Source organism: Lepidothrix coronata, unplaced genomic scaffold (genome assembly GCF_001604755.1).
Source record: "Lepidothrix coronata isolate B3197 unplaced genomic scaffold, Lepidothrix_coronata-1.0 Scaffold45, whole genome shotgun sequence".
Lineage (NCBI taxonomy): Eukaryota > Metazoa > Chordata > Aves > Passeriformes > Pipridae > Lepidothrix > Lepidothrix coronata.
Window position 1 is genome coordinate 3,981,324 of NW_016690225.1, and position 19,799 is coordinate 4,001,122.

The following is a 19,799-nucleotide window of genomic DNA, read 5'->3' on the forward strand; positions in this document are numbered from 1 at the left end:
TCTGATATATGCTCAATATCTCAATGTTATCAGCTGTATTTTCCTAACTTCTGATACTCCTATATCCAGCATTCTTACTTGATCCATACAGTACTGCTTTATCATTACAAGTTAAATCTTCTCTAACTGCACATTTGAAAACTTCTAGATAGCCCTTTCTTCTCAATAGAAAAGTGTTTATATTCTGAAGTATTGCAACTAAGAATAATATTGCAAATCATAACTTGTTTTTGTCCTACATGAATTTGAAGCATTTTTTCTAGTGTTGCTGTGAATATATACTAGTTGAAAATTTGTCAAAGGCAGAAGCAAACTTTCAGTAGTTTGCAATGGAAAGCTCTTGTCTTTGTTTTCATGAAAACTGAATGTTTTAGTGAATGGTGACCTAATTATTTGCTCCAGGACCTGTTCATGAACTCAGTATCTGATTTTCTTTTTATCTAGGAACGTAGATACAATGCCTTTGTACTCAATTCCAGAACCATGATAGACAAGCATTAATCCATCTTTTGTTAAGACAAACAGAATTCATTTCTAAACAAAATTCTGTAAATACTACAAGGATTGATAGATCTGTTGCTGTAGAATTGGCCTGGAAAAGAAAAAGGGATTACTTAATCATAACTAATCTTTTGGGTTTATGTTTTAATCTGCTTGAGTTGTTGTCCAGCTACTTTTGGTACAAACATAATTTTGGTACTATAAGGACATGATGTACACATTACACAGCATGGTACATCTGTTCCTGCTGAAGATTATTCATGAAGAATTTATTTTCATGTAGCATGTCTCTGTGTTAAATTTTCTTGGTTCAGTTAAAATTGATTTATACTGGAATTAAAAGAGAAATGGCTTGGATTAACAAGTTTTTTATTTTCAATAAATATACACAACTATAAATATAAAGCTCACAGATTTCAATATTCTTACTTTAAATTGCTAAAAGTAATTGTAAAAAATACACACAGCTACCACTTTAAAATTTATAATTTACAATCCTAAGTTGCAGTCTGTATGTTTTTAAGAAGTTGCTATACTTAGCTGAACACAGAAATGCATTATTGAGTTTTGAATATTTGTTAAATGTCACTGATTTATTAATGTGCTTAACTCTTATTTTTATGTTTGGTATGATATAATGACTGTAGAAATTATTTTCTTTTTTTGTATATGCGTTGCATTTTCAAATATTTGGTTGTACATCTTCTAAAAGAAAACATAATATTCTTTGGAATTCTGTGATCAAGTTCAACAATAAGTTTGAAGATATGCTGCTTTTTATTACCAGCAACAAATCACTGTTCACTTCTAGTCACCTGCAAAATTAGATACCTCCCCTCACAAGTCAAATATGACTTGTCACATCACACAAAGCACCAGCTTTTGTAGCAGTTCACATTAAAAGCTGCTGTTTTCCCTGGAAGTCGTGAGACATAAGCTGCTTTCAACTGAAAACTACAGAACTTAATTTAGAAAATAATTTTTTTATCAAAAACGAGTTTGGAATTTTACTTCATGTAGCAATAGATTTGGGGCAAAAAAGTCCTTCACAGAAACTTATTTTCCTACATACAATTAGGCCATTTTATAAAGTTATTTTGCTAGTTTATAATCACTCTGTTCAGCTTAAAATTTTTCATCAATGAGCTTTAACATTGTAGAGGATAACTTTACCATGCTCAATATCTACAAGGCCAGTTTTTATCTAAGTGGAATAGCTCACAGACTTGTTCCTAAATTTTATGAGGTAATGTTTTATTATTAAAAATAATAATATATGGATTTGTATGGCATCTTCCAAAAGAAAGAAAAATACAGAGTATTTCAGTTATTGTGAAACAAGCATGGGAATAATTTCACGCACTGATGAAATTCAGCTTGTTCTAAGGTGAATAATGACAGTTTAATGGTGCCTGGCTGTCCTAACAGTAAGAAACAGGCATCATCTATTTAAAATGGTGAGAGAGCTATTTAGGGTAAATGTGACAGAGTTAGAATTATTCTAAAACAGGGATTTACTCTCTGGTAAATTCCATATATCCCATTTTGGGGGTATATGTATGCTTCTTGTTCCCTTAATACTCTCTGTTGCTCTAGGAGAGCAGGGTAGGTACTCCTAGGTAGCATTGGTTGCTTTGGCTTGTATTTAAGAGGTGCCAGATGGCAACTGCTGGAAGGATGTTACATAATCCTTGTCACCATTGTTTAACATCTTCATTTATGATCTGGATGATGGGGAAGAGTGCAACCTCAGCAAGTTTGCAGATGTTAGAAAACTGTGAAGGAGTGTTTCATACACCAGATGGGTATTCTTGTTCAGAGGGACCTTGAGAGGCTGGAGAAATGAGCTAGCAGAAACCTCATGAAGTTCAATGATTAACTGAACCAAGAGAACAGAACTGATATAGTATAACTTCCCTTTTGGAATCTTTGTTCTAATTCTATGTATTGTGATGAAAATAAGTTGACTTTTCTGATACCTTCACAAGGTTTTAAATTTTAATGTAGCTATGCATAGAAATATGGCTGGTATTTTAATGGTTTGTTTCAGTTGTAAAATTTGTATCTTCTCTGATTGCGTGATTTTTCAGCAAATCATTTGGTTTGGATAAATGAAATATCAAACAACTGTTGCAACAGCACTGTCACTTCTAATTACACATTCAAAGAGTTTATTTTTTTAGAAACTATAAGAGCTCTACTTACTACCTATTTAATTCTAGGTTCTGTGGTCTTTGGAACTGGGCCATTGGATTTCAGAGGAACCATATGAGCTTTCGTCCAGCTTTCCTGCAGCTCCTGTAAGTTTAATGGTCCTTTAAGCTTCTGAACCTTCTTTTGTTTATCTGGGAAATGACTGGCCCTCTAAACAGGTTTTGGGAACAAGAAAGCCTACTAGAAAAAAGTATTTTTTAAAGCAAATACTGTAAGGAGTTATTTTCTCCTTTGTCCACTACTTTTTGAAGTGTGTGCAAAAACTCTGGTATGCGTGGAAAATGCAAAAAATTGATCCACCAATTAACATCTGAATAGACCAGGATCTTATCAAAGTATAAATGTACTTTAATTTTATTTTTACCTGTGCTTGTATATAAAATGGAGAGGCATGCTATTGCCAAATGGAAAGGTTTGCAGGTCCTGGACTCAATTTTTTTGGTCCAGAAATTTCTTGGGCAATGGAAAATTACTGTGGCCTTCTAGAACTGCTAAGTAGGAAAAAATGAAGCATTTTTCCTGCCTGTAATGATCATTCTCAAATACTGAATCAGGAACAAGTGCAAAAGTGTGCGTATCGGGGGCATTGTATACCTGTGCAGACCTGTGAGTATCAGTACTTCATATGTTCTAATCAATTAAACAGTAACTTTATTTTTGTTATAAATCAAGTGTTTATTGTTATTTCATTCCTTCTGAAATGTTTCCTCTCACTTCACTTTGGTGTTTGCAGTTGAAGCCATGCAATCCTCTTTAGATAAAATGTCATTTAAAAACATATTCACTCTAAAATTTCACATTCGTGTTGATAAATTGCTCCATTTTCCCCCAAAATGAAAAAGTCGCATTAAACAGGTGATCTATTCAATATCTACATCAATATATTTGATCACTTTCCCAGAATAGTCATGAAAAAGTCTTAAGCTTTAGAAAGACTTGTTTTCAACAAATCAAAACTAGCCATGCAATATTAAATTATTTTTGTCATACAATGTTTTTTTCCAAAATAAATAAAATTAATGTCAACTGGAAGTTAACACTATTTTCCTCTGCCAAGTTGAGCATTCATACTGTGCCAGATTCCATCATGGTTTTTAAGAAGCTTTTTGGGGGTTGGTTTGTTTGGTTTTGTTGGCTTTTTTTTTTCCCTTGCTGTACATTATTGGGGTGGATATGCTTAGTATCACAAATATTGGGAGCATTTTCTTTAGTTGTCTAATTAAAGGCAGCAAAGCAGGAAATGCAGGAATGTATACTCAGCATTTCTATTAGATTTCACAGGATCATAAAATATTTTAGATTAGCAGGGACCTCTGCAGGTTGCCTAGTTCAACACTCTGCTCCAAGGGACTCGTCCAGTCCACCCTCATGGTAATGAGAGAATAAATTAAAAAGAAAATTTACATTTTCCAATTCCAACTTTGTATTTGCTTGTCCCTGTCCCTTGTCTCACTGCGGTGCACCTCCCAGAAGAGTCTGGCTCTGTCTTCTCTGTGTCCTCGATCAGGCAGTTCTAGGCAGCAGTAAGGTCTCTCCTTCCCCTTCTCTCTCTAGCCTGAAAAATGCCAACTCTCTAGGCCTCTCTTTGTATGTTGTGTACTTGGTATGCACAGCTCCTTTGCTACCTCCTTTACTACTTGCTCTCTAAGACATTTCTTAGGAATTCATGAAAGCAATTTTATGACATATTTTGTTTTAGTTTGGGATTCATATATCCTTACAAGTTTGCTATGAAAAACAATAAAATATTAAACAGTAATTTTAAGTAAACTATTTTTACAAGTCTTCAGACAATGGCTGTTAATTTACATTCTTTAGATTTATCTAAAATCAGATCATGAAGTAATATTGGAAATATTTTTTTGTATCCGCTATCCTTTAGTAACGATGACACATTTTTAGTGAAGAATGGTGGTGGTGTGAGTGGTGGGGTTCTCTGACAGCGGCTTTAATGACTGTCACTATAAAATGGAGAGTCTCCTTCCATCTTTCTCAAAATCATTTACTGTTTTCAAGATAGAATCATAGAATCATCAAGGTTGACAGAGACTTACAAGATCATCCAGTCCAACCATCAACCCAGTACTGCCACTGTAACCCCGAAACCACATCACCCGGTGCCAGATCCAGGTGCCTCTAAAACACCTCCAGGGATGATGACTCCACCACCTCCCTGGGCAACCTGTTCCGATGCCTGGCCACTCTAGCAGTGAAAATTTTTTCCTGACATCTAATCTGAGTCTCCCCTGTCTCAGTTTAAGGCCATTTCCTCTATTCCCCTCACTGCACGTGCAGCAGAAGAGACCAACCCCCACCTGGCTACAACCTCTGTTCAGGTAGTTGTAGAGAGTGATGAGGTCCCCCTTGAGCCTCCTCTTCTCAAGACTAAACAATCCCAGCTCTCTCAGCTGTTCCTCATAAGACATGTTTTCTAGACCTTTAACAAGCCTTGTTGCCCTTTTTGTTAACTAAGCTTGCTGAAATTTTTTGCCTGAGGATTTTTTCTTGTTTTGGGCTGTGTTCTTGCATTTTAACTAGTTCAGTCATCTGCTGAAAGTAAAGTTTTACAAAAATAATAGTTTAAGGCTAAGACTAAGCATGAGAAGTAAAAGCTAAACTTAATTTTGGGAAAAATCTCCGTAAAATTATTTTGTGTGATTTATGAAGAAATATCTTCTCAGTCTGAACTGTAGTGTTTAGTACGCAATTTTAAGGCATGTAGTAACAAAATGAGAAGGAGGAAAAAAAAGCAAGGATCACCTAATAAAGTAATTTATTCACATTGTGGCATACATTAAGGGCCTACCTACAGAGAATTTTTAGGGAGAATTCCTAACCTTACTGAAAAAAAACAACAGTGTGACCTTTTAGATTACTTTCAGATTTTTGTTTCCTGTTTTTAAAATGTAGTAATTTGTATCGTAAGCATAATTTTAATTGTATCAAAGAACATGCATATGTTTTTCAGATAAGTTATTTTTACAAAACATATAGATATACTACAGCACCAGGTGATAAATGATTGTCATAGACAACCGGACATCTGGTGTTAATGCCGTTGTCTCAGTTTGTAGACTACTGATCAATTATTTTACAGGTAAATGACAGGGAAGAAAAAAGGCACAATCTTCATAAAAATATAAAGAAATACATACTATATTGTAATTTATAGAGATTTTTGTAATTTATAGAGGTTTTTGTAATTTAAAGATAGTTACTGTAATAGTACAAACTGAAAGAAATGGTGGGTTTTGTACATGGTATTTCCCCAAGAATAAATGCAAACTATTCAAATGCTATTTTTCCTCTGTTAAATAACATAATATAGGCTATTGGAAAAAATCCCCAAATAAATGTAAGAATTGTTTAGGAGATTATGGAGGGAAAGAATGTGTTCTCTGACTACAGTATTGAGCTAATTACAGGAAAATATTTTTTTATATACATAAAGGGCAAACATGACACAGAAAGATAAAGATAAATAGTTCTAGATCTAGCTAAGTGTTTTATATTAATGTTTAAAGTACAGTGGTGAGGCAAAACGCGTATTTCTAAAACTATTTTAGGGTTTTTTTCACAGTTCCAGTTACTTACTAACACATACATAGCATAAATGATTGGTAAAACAGAGTCCTTGTCTGGCAGTTTCTTGGATGTTCTTTTTATTCAGTCATTTGGCCAAATCACTGTTATATCAAGTTGATGCTTTAGACTTTGTGTCTGGTTAAATAATATGAGCTTTAGCTAATCAAGGCTATTGCAATTCAGGAGTTATACTGAACTGACCCCTTTCAGAGGACTAGTGCATGTTTTCTGGGCTTGAAAAATGAGACAAGTTGCAGATGTGTGTTTATATGCTTGGCAAATTAAGTCTTTGAAGACTATACAATTCACATAATTCAAAAACATTTAGAAATCTGCTGGTCGTATCATCATAGTTGTAGCTTTGAGAGAGTATCCCGAACCCTTCCAGTAGTACCACTTGATCCCATTAAACTTGTTGTTGTTCTGTCGTAATGGATAATACATTCCATTGAGGTTAGAAGGACCACAAGCATCAAACCACCATCCTGCAAGACAGAAGACAAACATCAGCAGAAGTAATTTTCAAAATAGTATATAAGGTCACTTTGTTGTCCAGAAATGAGAAAGAAATCTAAGTCCAGTTTGTCATTGTTGTGATTTGGAACTGTCGGTATAAAATACTTGCATCAAAGTCAGGAAAGAAGTGTATTTTATGTATCAACTACATATTCTTGAAGCTTATGTAATACATTGTACTTTAAAATTGAGAAGGGAAGGTGTTCAATCAAGCTTAACAACATCAAACATTGTTGACAGTCTGAGGGCAGAACACGAACTATAATGATATCAAGTTGTGTTTGATTTTATTTACTCTTTGGTAAATTCCTGTTCTTCACAGATTTGAACCCAATTCTTTCTAGAGAGTTAATTCAGTTCTCTGTGCAGATCGGTTCAAAACCTTCTGAAACTTGGTAAGAAGGAAAAGGAAAAAAAAGCAGCCCTCATTGTGTATCCTTATAGTCCTGACGTGTTAGTGGGTCATAAGGAAAATTTATTTTTATTAATATTATTTTTATACTTCTGTTATGATGGTGATAGTATATGTGTTTTGTTTTGCAGGGCAGTAATCCAATTATCCTTTTGGATAAACTGAAGCTGTCTTTTTTTTCTTGCAACTTACGCTAGAGGAAAACAAACCGTTGCTTAAGAGATAACAGGAAGAGAAGTCAAATTTACAAAGAATTTGTTTACATTTCAGAATGCAGAATTCTAGATTAAAAAATTATAGAATTTGGTTGAAGATAAAAATATCACTTAGAACTCAAATAACTAGTGAACAATCATTAGAAAAATGTAGATATCTCAGTGATGTATCTTTACCACTTCATAATTATATCAAAATATATTTAGAATTCGTGTTGCCTTCTGTAGCACATGCAGTACACAGCGGCTTCTGGGGATTTTCTCCTCTGGGTAGTTAGGGAAAGAGTTTATGCCTAAAGAATCAGGAGCCATTTCACTGACAAGCTGGATCTCTGAAACAGGGTTTTTTCAGGGAGTTTTGATCTCTGGCTGTTATTTCATTCCTTGGAGGAAGAATCTGCTGTCTTTCTGGTTAGTTCCACAATTACAGACTTTCTTGTAGCCCAGCTTTAGAGACTTTTTTCCCTCCACTTTTAACTTCTCTTGTTTTACTTTAACTAACCACTGTAAAATGATAAAATACTTCATTTGGAGTCACCATACTAGTAGTCAAAATTTACTAATTCAAAATTATCACTGTTTATCTCGTAGACAATTTCACTGCCAATAAAAATAGGAAGACTGAAAAGCATAAAAACATTCCTACCTCCTGTTAACATTTGTGAACATTTGCAAATACATTTGTCATTGTCTGCATCCTTTGTGCTAAAATCATTTCCTGGTTGGCTTATACTGCTTATTTTGCCCGCTGTCCCAGTAAGTCCTTTAAGGTAAATCCTGTAGAAGTGAGAAATGGAAAAACAATTATTAAGTGGAAGTTGATGGTATCTGATCTGCAAAATAATGATGGAATACTTTGCAATAAATATCCTGTTCAAATAGTTAAGTTCTCTTCTGGCCAATGTACTGTTGTAAGCTGTTTTTCAGCATAATGTTTTCATATGAATAGAAATGGTCAGCACAATATTCTCATGAACAGCCTCCACATTTATAGAGATGATGTTCATGTCATCATATTAGAAGCAAATTAGAGCAAGTATATAATAACTCCTGGAATTTTTCATGTAGATCATGTATTTCTTAATACTGAAATTACACTGTTCTACTTTCATGCCACAGTAATAAAAATATTTTTTTATTAAGTTTAAAAGTTTAAAACAAAAATTTTGGTTCCCATTTTGCTATTAACACAGCATAGCAGTTTATCATGACAACTCTGCATATATCAGAAATAATAGCATTATCTGGAGTATTAATTACAAGCTAGTGACTGGCATTTTAAAAGCTGCTCAGTGTTTCCCTTTCCACTTTCCTAATTATTCTTCCTTTTCACATCCCTCATAGATTTATTAGCATGAAATCATCACAGGTATTTAAGTTTTCTTCAATTCCCTGGCAAGGTAAGCTTTCAGTGAGGCTGCTGCTGTGTTGGGTTGTGCTTACACAGGTGCTGATGCAGTCGCAGTGGGGAGAGACAGAGCACCGAACTGGAAGGATTTGAACCCTCTACTCCCATAGTATCTCTTTGGTGGTTGCATTTCTGTATCGGATACCTCATGCTTCTCAGAGGCATTCTATTTGTTTAAGGAGGAGATCTGAATCTCTGAGGAGAATTGATTTGTCCCTGGGTCAATCTTTATCTTGCATGTAATTCTCTGCTTATGATAGAAGTTGTCTTTGGGAGTTTAACAGATTATTTTAACACATTTTATATTCCTTATTTGAAAACATATTGAATTAATGAATTTTTACTCATTTAGCTTTCAAAAGATCAGCTCATTACAGATTTCTGTTTTTTTCTTAAGGTGAGTTCAAAATTGTGTAAGCCAATTTATAACATAAAGTATATTAAAATTTCCAAGTATAATGTATGCACCTAGGCTTGATCCTTAAATATAATTTGAAGTCTAATGTAAGCACAGTATTATTCATTTACTGTTATTAATAATTTTTTTAAAGTACATCTTAATATAAGAGAAGATGAGAGGCAGTGGATGGAAATCGAAATGAGAGGTTCTGACTAGGTATCAGGAAAAACTTTTTTTGCCACGAGGACAGACAAGCAGGTTGTGCAGTCTCCACTTCTGGAGGTTATCAAGACATAACTGAAAATCCCCAAGCAACCTAGTTTGACTTCTTAGCTTTGAGGTCAGAAAGTTTGATTCAAAGTCCATTCTGATCTCAGTTTTTCTATAAAGAAATTTCAGTTTTATGGTCCAACCCATAGTCTTCCCAGCATTTGGAATGTATTAATCTTTTTTTATGTAATGGATCACAAATTCATAGAATGGTTTGGGTTGGAAGGGACTTTAAAGATCACCTAGTTCCAATCCACCTGCCACGGGCAGAGACACTTTCACTAAACCAGATTGCTCAAAGCCCTGTCCAGCCTGGCCTAGAACTCTGCCCTCCCGATGGGGCATTGAAAATACTCTTAATTGAATACTTTCTTTGTTTTTTTAATTTTTCATAATGTTAAATATATTCTTTAAACCACTCCATGTTATGATGCATTCCATGTTTGGTTGCATATTATAAGAAAGTTTCTTTTACCATCTTAGTTTTCAGTAATTATTTTTTAATATTGTAAATAGACAAGGGTAATGACCCAATTTGCAAAGGTTGCCTTTCTAAGTATTTTAAAGCATTACTTAAAAAAAAAATCTCTGCTGTAGATTCTGACTGCTTCCAGATGAAAAAATATTTACTTTGGAGCTGAGACAACTGTATACTACCAAGGCATTAAGATCTAATGTTTTGTGGGGGGCAGATGCTGATGGTTTGGAATTGCTTTGCTTGCATATAAGACTTGAGTTGAAATAACAGCATCGGTTCTCTCAGGTGTCAGACTGACTTTATTTACAACAAATAGCTGCTAGAAATCTTGGAGAAATTCACCTAAATGTAGGTAATTTTTCTGTCCAGTCACCTAAAGCTCCATGATTCTGTACGATTATTAAAGAGAAACATTTCATGGACCATGTAGTAGGAAAGCATCTGGTATACTGTGGAGTCTCAAGCTTCTTCTCGAACAAATCAAACAGTATCTGCTGCATTTACAAAGAGCTGGGAGAATGAACTGTGAACTGCCCACATATTTCAGCTGTGGATGATATTTCAAAATGTATAATACTATGATACTACTAAAAGTGTATAATACTATGATAGTATTTATATAAAAAGTATTTCTTTAAAATTTGTATGATTTCTTATTCTAACTAAGATGTAAGAAGAAATTACGAAGCTTTACATTTTACAGGATGATGGGAGCATAATTAATAGGTCCATTAAAATCTGGTGTGCACTAGTAAAATACACATTTTCTCCTTTGGAAAAAGAAATAATTTTTTTAGGCAATAGGTAAAAAACGGAGCAAACATTATTTTCTGAGTGAAATGGAAAATAGTCAAGATTTGTACAAAATAAGTTCATGCATCTACCCAGTTTAGAATTATTACTATCAGAGCTTTGTTTTATTCAAGTCTGATTTTTCTGCTTACCTGTATTTTAGTTCTTCACTTGCTAGAGAGAAGTGGTCATACAATGAATATGCCTCATTTCCTTCCCAGTCTTTCAGGTGTATTTTAAGAACATAACGCTTCTGATTAGTCAATTGAGAAACAAACTCATTTCCCAGCCAGTATTCCCCAGCAGGATCACCAAATCCCTGTAATTCAAGGTATATATTTTAAACTATATGTTATATTAAAGCTTTGTTTTGTTGGGGGTTTTTTTGTTTGCATTTGAAATTATCACTTTATATGTTTTTAAGTTTAATACTTTTCAAGTCTGTCAACTAAGAATTTTACTGTGTCTATGAGGGTTATTGGTCTGTAATATTTCAAAAAGTTAATTTCAGCAAAGACAAGCTCAGGAATCTGAAACAGTGAATCAGTATTACTTCATAGATTTGGAGCAGTTTCGACTGTTGCCACTAGAAACACAAATATAAATAACTCAAAAAATGTAGACATATGATGGAACAGTTGATTAAAGAAAAGTAAGGTTTCTCTTTAAAAACAAACATCACACTTGCAAGTCTGCTTAGACAAACAACTTATTGGACTCTGACATTTTCTAAATGAGCATCTAAGGACATAGACAACTTTTTAAAGTTGTTTACATTCTAAGGATGCTATTAATGTAACTTTAGTGTATTAGATTTCAGATAATAATAACTAATATTTAAGGCTTCAGAAAACATTGCTTACCATCTTATACTCTTTCCATGTCCGGTGAAAGTCCACACTGCCATCTTCACGTCTCTGAATAACTGTCCAACCTCCTCCACCAGTTTCCATGTCACAGTAGGCCTGTCAGAGTAAGTAGGTACCAGCATAAATCATAGCAAAACAAAACCAGAAAGGCAAGTTGTGCAAAATATGTGTTAAAAATGCAGGTTTTTCATAGCTGTCATACAAATCAGTTGTGGTTGTCCACAAATAAATGTGATTCCTCTGTATATTCCTGTGTATCACACTTAACAGAATACAAATGACACCTTAAAAATTGCTGGTAGCTGCTGCTAAAGGAAGAAAAAAAAAAAGGAATGTAATTTCTTATTCTATACTTCCCTCTTGCACCGGTATTTTTGTGAGTTTCCTCGTGATATATTTTTTCTAAAAGATGTTTTCACTTCTCCATTTTTTTTTGTGAGAGATCTGTTCAACTTTCCCATGGCTTTTCAGAGTATACTGTCAAGTTCAGGCAGTGAGCAAACTGAAATATATTTTTATTTCCACAGTCATTGTTCAGTGCCTTTGCAAGTGGTCTGACCTCAAAGTTAAATGTAAGTGTAGAACAGTTATTATCTCAAACTTAAATCTTGAAGCCATGTTATACAGAATGCAATGGATATCTTATATTCTTGAACAAAAAGGTAACAACTATAAGGTGTTTCCAAATATTCCTAAATCACCTTTGATTTTACCAAGTCATTGCTAAAACTTTGAAAGGACTGACATGTAATAGGCAGTTCACTGAACTCAGTTTTAGAATTCCCAATAAATGCATCTCTGGGACATAAAATTCAAGTTTATAGGTGTCTTGCTCAGTCAATCTCCTTCTAGATTAAGTCACTACAGTGTCAGAGATGAAAGGTATTACTGAAGGTGCCAGTGTATTGGGGAGATGCTGATGGAAAAAAAGTCTTTTGACAATTAACAGGAATTTTGGAGTGATCTTTGGGAGAAATAGGGGACAAATTAACAAAAAAATTTTGTAAATATGTGAATATCTAGTACAATTTTTCTTGAGAAAGGATTTGAAATTGTTACGTCTAATTCTGCTTTTCCGAAACTAACAGAACTTACAGCTAGATGTGTGAAGTTAGTGGAGCTAAGCTGGTGTAACTCAGTACAATGAAAGGCAAAGTGAAGTCAGGATCTGTTTAAATTGCATGTTAGTACCAATACTATCTTTAAGAAAAATATTAAATTGCTTGTACAAGTATTCCTGTCTGAAGAGTTCACAGTTAATGCTCTCTCATTTGTAAATTTAATTTTTTTTTACCACTTCCTGCCACGATACTAAAGTTCTGAGTCTTCTTCAGAATTATTTCACATCTTTGAAAAGTTTTTATATTCTATTGTGAGTATTAAACTACATTAACTTCTAATCTGTATTCTAGATCTTTCATCTATTAAGTGAAGTTGCATCTTCCCATTTACAGCTGTGGAGCTAAGATTTGACTTCTTACACTTTGATAGGATATTTCATCTGTAAAGACTAATTAAATAAATAAATAAATAAAAAACCTAGCCAAGCATCTCAATATGAATTTGGATGTTTCCTTCCTTGTTTAAAAATTCTCTCAGTGGTCTTACTTATTACTTAATTTATTACTACTGCTTGTCACAATGTGCCTATAGATGTCCCAAAGCATGACTGAATGACACTGAACCTGTATGGCTTTTTCATCCTCTTCTTTGGGTCACTGGCTTATCAGTGTTAGCAGTTAGCAGATTTGAGCTCTTTGAACTGTTAAACATCCCGGAAATTCATTGAAAAAGTATGACTTCAGGGAAGCCAGAATTTCCTTCTGTCCCATGGCAGTTTTATATGTGTCATTTTAGGAAGTAGGGTGTACTCCTTACTAAATTTTCAATGTAGTTGACTCTTTTAGGGTATGTGGATTGTACGTATGTGATACGCACACACATGTATATATTTATATCATTCAAACAGGGTATTTACAGTTCAAGCAGTGTCATATATACTGTTCAAAGGCATCAGACTTTTGAAGGGAAAGAAAGCCCTTACAGCTGGAAATATCAAATATATTAGTGTTTCAATAGTCTGTAGCACATTAGAAATCCAAAGCAGATACTTTATTTTAAGCTTGTATCTAGACTCTTTGTTCAACATCAGAGAATTATAAGACATTCAATTTGAGATTTTTAGGAAAGATAAAATACATAAGGAAAAGAGTTGGATTAGGGATTACTTCTTAAAGTATATCATGTGAATGGAATTTAATTGAAAGCAGCAACTTTAATTTGTACTGATGTGTGTAATTCCTTACATCTCAAAGCCTAGTTTTTCTTTGGTTTTACTACCATCTGTATTTAATGACCAGTAAAAAATTGGTAACAGTATATAAATTAAATTTAGTAAAATAAAAATTACCTTGTAAAGGAAAGGCAGAAGATGTAAGAGATCAGTCTGTTTCAGAAAGCTAACTCATGAAGTGTAATCTACATGTATATGTGAAAACTAATTTCCATAGAGGGCTATGAGGAAGGATACTAAGAATGGGCTAAAGCAGATGCAGATACTTTTGTTAAGCATTGCTACAAGTTAAAAAGCTGATTTAACAGTGGTAAAATATCATTAGTTGTAGAGAAAGTTGTTGATTCTGAAGCTTCACCCCACTTGAAAGAACAATATAAGCAGTCAGATGGAGAACAGAACTGTTTCACCCTTCTTTGAAACATGGAGTTTTTAAGTATGTACAGTAGGAGCCCATGTATTAATTTACTTGAGCTGCAAGTCCAGTCGATATTGCTACTGTAGATGTTAATTGATGGGTTTTTTGCATGTTACATTCTATTTCCTTGATGCCTATCATCTAAATTTTGATTCAGTTGGAATTATTACTTTGAAGAAATAAATGCCTTTAAATAGCACTTTGTTTTGTTCTAATGAGATTAAAATATTCTCGAACAGTGAATGACTGTGGATGTTCTACATAAAACATTCCTATAACAGGCAGGAAAGTAAGCAAATGGTAAGACAACTAGCTGTTATAGGCACTGTAGGTTTGTTGGGATAAATGCTGGGGTACTGCAAATTTGTTCCCAAAGGGAAAAGCAACTAACTAGGAACTGAAACATAATGAGAAATTGGAGAAGAGATGTCCATAAAAATCTCATATAGATTTTTTTTTTTACCAGTAGCGATTTTAAGAAGTTTATGTAAATTTGTGAGTATAATATTTCCAGACCAAAAAAAATTCATGTCAGTCATCTCTAAGGCTTTCTTTTATCAAAAGAATTTTATATTCAAAAGGAAGACATGTAACATTTGATAAAACTAGTAAAAATAGATACCAAGATTGGACAGGCAGCAGGAGTCTTCAGACAGATGCCAAAAAGAATAAAGAGATTAGCCTCTCAAGTTACAACAAATTGGAATGGGGAATATTTGAAGTATCTTGTGAACTGTTTCAGTGCATACAATTCTAGCAGCTGTAGCACTGTGAGAGGGTATTTGGGGTGTAAGTGTTTTCAGACGTACTTTATGAATGGTAAGGCTCAGGCTGAGTTATCAGGATGAAGATCCACTACAGTTTTTATGCTAAAGCAGGTGCAGTTCAATGATTTTGTACTCTGCTTTCTCTATCTCCTATAGATGTGACTAGATAAGAACTGCAGTCCGAGTTTCCTTGTTGTGGAAAAAATAACTACACACACTGTTTGTAATTTAATTTACCCTTATACCAGGTGCCAGTGAAAAGACAGATGATGAGACTTCTAAGATTCACAGAAAAAAAACCAAAATCATCTTACTTATTGTTACTGTATTGGTGAAGCTACACATATGATCTTTTTTAATACTTGGCATTGGAAACAATGTGTATGTGTATTTTAAACATAAAGTCCATGGCATAAGCTCCTTTTGAAATTACTAGCTAGTTTTTTGGAAGGTTATGATAAACCATTTTGTTGGTGAATTCAGCCTTGCCGAAATCACTTCCTGCGAGAAAGTTTTGGTTAAAAGGCCTTGGCTCTGAATGTGTGTCAGTTCTGGGACAAAAATTCAGATAAACATGGGTGGAAATGGGAAAGGGATAAGCCACTGTTACAGTCACTATTTTAAGCTTTGGAGTAATACATTGCTAACAGTTTTATGTACTCTGCCTGGTTAAAACCAGGAGGTTAATTGGTTCATGCAGTTGCTGTAAACATGAAACTATTCACTTTTCTTGGGTTTGCCTCTGCCATTTTTCCTTGTGTCAGCAGTCTTTTGCTGTTTTTCTCAGTGTTTTTAAAAGGACTTAGCTTTTGTCCTGGTGCAGAACAGGAAAGCTTGAAAATATTAATGGAATTAAATAATTGTTTTCCTCTCAACTCTCATATGCAGTTCCTTAGTTTTGGATTATGATGGGAGACAAATTAGTAAAGTGGGATCAGTTACAGATTACACAGGAGTTGTTTATAAGCCCATTGAGAGGTCAGAAGGTGTTACAAGAGGAAAAGATGAAAACATAAACAGCAGTGCAGCACTTTTGGCAAATAAAAAAGGTCACTCTGTTTCCTGGTCTGAGTAGCCATCCACATCATAAACAGTTGAAAATGGTGTAACATGTTGATTATCCCTAAACCTTCACTTCCCTTGACAACTCCTCTATATTTGTATAAAAATCAACATCATATTAAAACTTTTTAGTCTCTTATTTTCAATGTCATATGGTAAGTAAAACCTTCCCTGTCTTTTTTTATCCGAAGTGGGCAGAATACAATTTAAATTCTTAATTATTATTAAATTACTGATTTAATACTAATTTAATTAAATTAGTACATTTTAACTACTTTTTAGCCTAGTCAGTTACCAAAATGGGTATTTATGTTAAGTTTTTTAAGCCTCCATGTTCAAATGTAAAGCATTTAATATTTTATAGTCTATGAAATTTGTGATTGTACTTTTGAAAATGCAGTGTAAAGTTTATGACAGAAATTTTCATTCTGTAATATGTCCTGCACTTGCATCTGATTTTAGAAAATATGCATGCTCTGTATATTATATATGACAGTAAAATTAAAACCAAAGAAAAACACTTGAGACAAGTAATAGTAAGAGATCCAAGGAATGTAAACCTTCCTGAAATGTCTAACAAAGACTGCTGCAATCTATTACTTCAGAGATGTAGTAGCTTGCATCTCCTTTAGCTTTTAAAATTGTGATTGTAGATATCTATGCTATTTAAATACCATTCAACTTCACTTTATGACATCTTATGTAACTAATTTTCCTGTGAAACAGATGTAGTTAGACTAGAATATTTGACGAGAAAACTAACTTTTTTTTTCCCCAAGAGAAGCTGACTGTGAATAATTTCTCTAGATTATATCTGCAAAAAATTGCAGGTTTTATCTATTGTATTTTATAGGTCTTACCCAGACAAATTTCTTATTTCCTTTAGCTGAGAGCTTTGTAAATGTAAAGATCACAGTCTGGCTTGGGCTAAATGAAGTTCTGGCACTTCAAAGACTAATCACTAGTGAATTTCATTTCTAAACCTTTGCTATCCAAGCTTGGGGAAAAAATGCTTTCTCTGTCTGGGTTTTACCAATTGCTTTTCCACATATGTCTCATTTTTCTCTGTTTTTTTAAATTTTCTGTTAGTTTTTCTGATGTAATAAAGTAAAGCCTTTGGAATTCCATAAAATATTTCTTTTTTTTTTTTTTTGTGTAAGGAAGTGTCTACAGTAGAAATTAGAAAATAAAAACAGCAGAAAATTATTTAGTGTTTGTCTAAGAAATATAGTAAGCATTTTTTTTCATATTCAAATGTCCTTTAGTCTGTTCATCTGTGTCTGAATAGTTAAAAACAAACATTCATCTTTTGAGCCCCATTCCTCCCAATGCTCACTAGAGGTTTTGGTTCTTTATCCTCACAATCCACGTGTGACTTTTCTCCCTTTCACATTCTGTTGACTGTTTCAACTGACCTATACTATCTGAAGTTTTATCATTTTATCATTTTATTTATTTCAGTAGATGAAGCATCTGTCAGGCATCCAGTGTTTCATCTACTGATTGCCATTTTTGGCTCAAGGTCTCTTCTATAGAGCTATGGTGTATGGCTTTAACTGAAGTTGATGCTGAAGTTCATTTCAGTTAAACATAAGGGGAAAAACTATCCACAGAGGAACTTAAACTGATCTAGTGAAACCACTGCAAACTCACCTTTTATTTAAATCAGAGCAATATTTTCCAGAAAAATCCTCTCTGTTACCCAGTGTCAGTCGTGCTGATCTAATTGTTAATGCAAGTGTTACACAAATGTCCTTAAAACTCTGTCATGAGTATACATCCATGAGTACTCTTCTGCGTCCCTGATTTTACCTCCTTTTGCCATGTGAAGGGACTTGGGTACGTGAAAGAACTAAGAATTTAAGAGAAGATAGGAGTTTGCAGATCATGCAAGAGCAACTCTGATGGAGTTACAGACTTTATAAAGAAATGTCAGTACATTATTGCTTTAGCTGCGTTAATTTTTCAGAAAAAAAAGAATTAAATTCTGCCACGCTGACGCAAACAACAAAATGCTCATTAATTTTAAAGGAGCCAAGATTTCACCTGAAGGACTTTTTTCTTCCTGTTAGATATTCTGACTTAGGAGTGATGAAATGCTTATAAAAAGACGTTGGTAAGTAGTAAACTTCACTATTAACTAGCCTTCAAAATAGCATATTTGCCAGATCAAATAACTTTTAACATCCAGTATGCCTAGGTAGCTCTTTATCCTACCTTCTTTTCTTGTGCCGTGTTTGAAACTGTTAAAGTGTAGATTCCACTTGTTGTCAGTCCAGATTTGAAAGCTTCAGCACAGTCCTTGAAGCTGATTTGCTCCTCTTTAGCTATGAAGTTGTTTTTAGCTGTTAAAAATACAATTGAAATGGAAGGCATTAAGAAGAGACAAATAAAAGTTACTAAGAAGCAATTTATGATGTAATCAGCGAAAAGCTTTGCAGCTCCAAAAGATATGCCTGGCCCTGAAAGAAACGACAGATCAAGATACTTATTATGTATGTTGTTACTTTGTATAATTCAGAGACATTATTCTGATAGGAGTCTGGTTGCTTGATAAGTTGAAAAATGCCAATACTTATGGTGAATAAGAAAGGATATTGCATGACATTCGGTTAAACAGTTTCTGCTTCCACTCATTGCCTTTGCTGGTCTCTTACGTGTATTACAACCTATATGCTCATTAACTATTACTACATAAATACTTAACTAGCAAGTGATTATATTAAGAATCACTTTTGGGCAGTACTATAATATTGTAAAATCCAATGTAAGAGTTATGAAATCTTTTATAATACAGCAGATTGGTGGAACTACTCTTACAAAGATTTTAGATTATTTTTCTTTGCCCCTGTGCCTAGCAGGAACAAGTTTATATGTACCAAACTGAAGCTTGGCAGCTCAGCCCAACCCACTGAAGAGACATCCCCTCTGGAATTGATTTGTGCAAAAAATACATTTTCATATGTCTAAGCCTTCTTATTCTACAGAACAATCTAAGGTTCATCTTTTCGTTCAGTACTTTCTAACTATGGAGGTTGGAATTTCCTGGCATTTCGCCTGCTGACTGATATTTCATATTTGAACCTTTTGGGGTTGGTTCCGTGTGTTTTCCCTATTAATTAAATCTAAAAAGCACAGTCAGTTCCTACAAAGGTTTAGGTGCCATATAAATACATGCTTATATTACAGTTGCTTATTATGTTGGTTTTAGCTTGCTTATTCATTATTTACCTGTTTAAGTGTTTTGCCTTACATATAAAAATAACACGTTCAGTGTTTTAATTGCTTTTCCACACTCTATTGTTTGTATACTGTCTTAGAAGCTTTCCCTGCTAATTTTGTCTTTTTGGCAAACATTCATTATTTTTTCCACTGTGGGTTTAACAGTGCTGTAGCCAACATGACTTTGACTTGTTTACTTATTTGTGCACTAGCATAGCAGATAACATCAGCAGGAACATGTACAGCCTTGGTAATGGCATTTAAGGGGATAGCGTCAGTTATCAAGACAAAAAAACTTGGGATTTACTTTGTTTAGAAAAACCTACAACATTATTATTTAGGATACTACTGAAAGTAAGGACTTCCGAACACTTTTC

At 33.8% G+C, this 19,799-nt stretch overlaps 2 protein-coding genes across 3 annotated transcripts in view; one reads left to right on the plus strand and one right to left on the minus strand.

Moving 5' to 3' along the window:
- Positions 1–19,799, plus strand: part of MCPH1 (microcephalin 1) — a 119,726-nt gene that overhangs the window by 39,331 nt on the left and 60,596 nt on the right. The window contains 1 exon segment of the mRNA XM_017814560.1: positions 2,724–2,801. Coding sequence (XP_017670049.1) covers positions 2,724–2,801 — 78 coding nt within the window.
- ANGPT2 (angiopoietin 2) overlaps positions 946–19,799 on the minus strand; it is a 45,264-nt gene continuing 26,410 nt past the window's right edge. For both annotated transcript variants that reach the window (XM_017814561.1, XM_017814562.1), the window contains 5 exons: positions 18,418–18,545; positions 11,655–11,756; positions 10,944–11,110; positions 8,090–8,220; positions 946–6,785 (listed from right to left, as the gene is read on the minus strand). In XM_017814561.1, the coding sequence (XP_017670050.1) occupies positions 6,625–6,785; positions 8,090–8,220; positions 10,944–11,110; positions 11,655–11,756; positions 18,418–18,545 (689 nt within the window). In that variant the 3' untranslated portion in view covers positions 946–6,624. The remainder of the gene's footprint in view (positions 6,786–8,089; positions 8,221–10,943; positions 11,111–11,654; positions 11,757–18,417; positions 18,546–19,799) is intronic.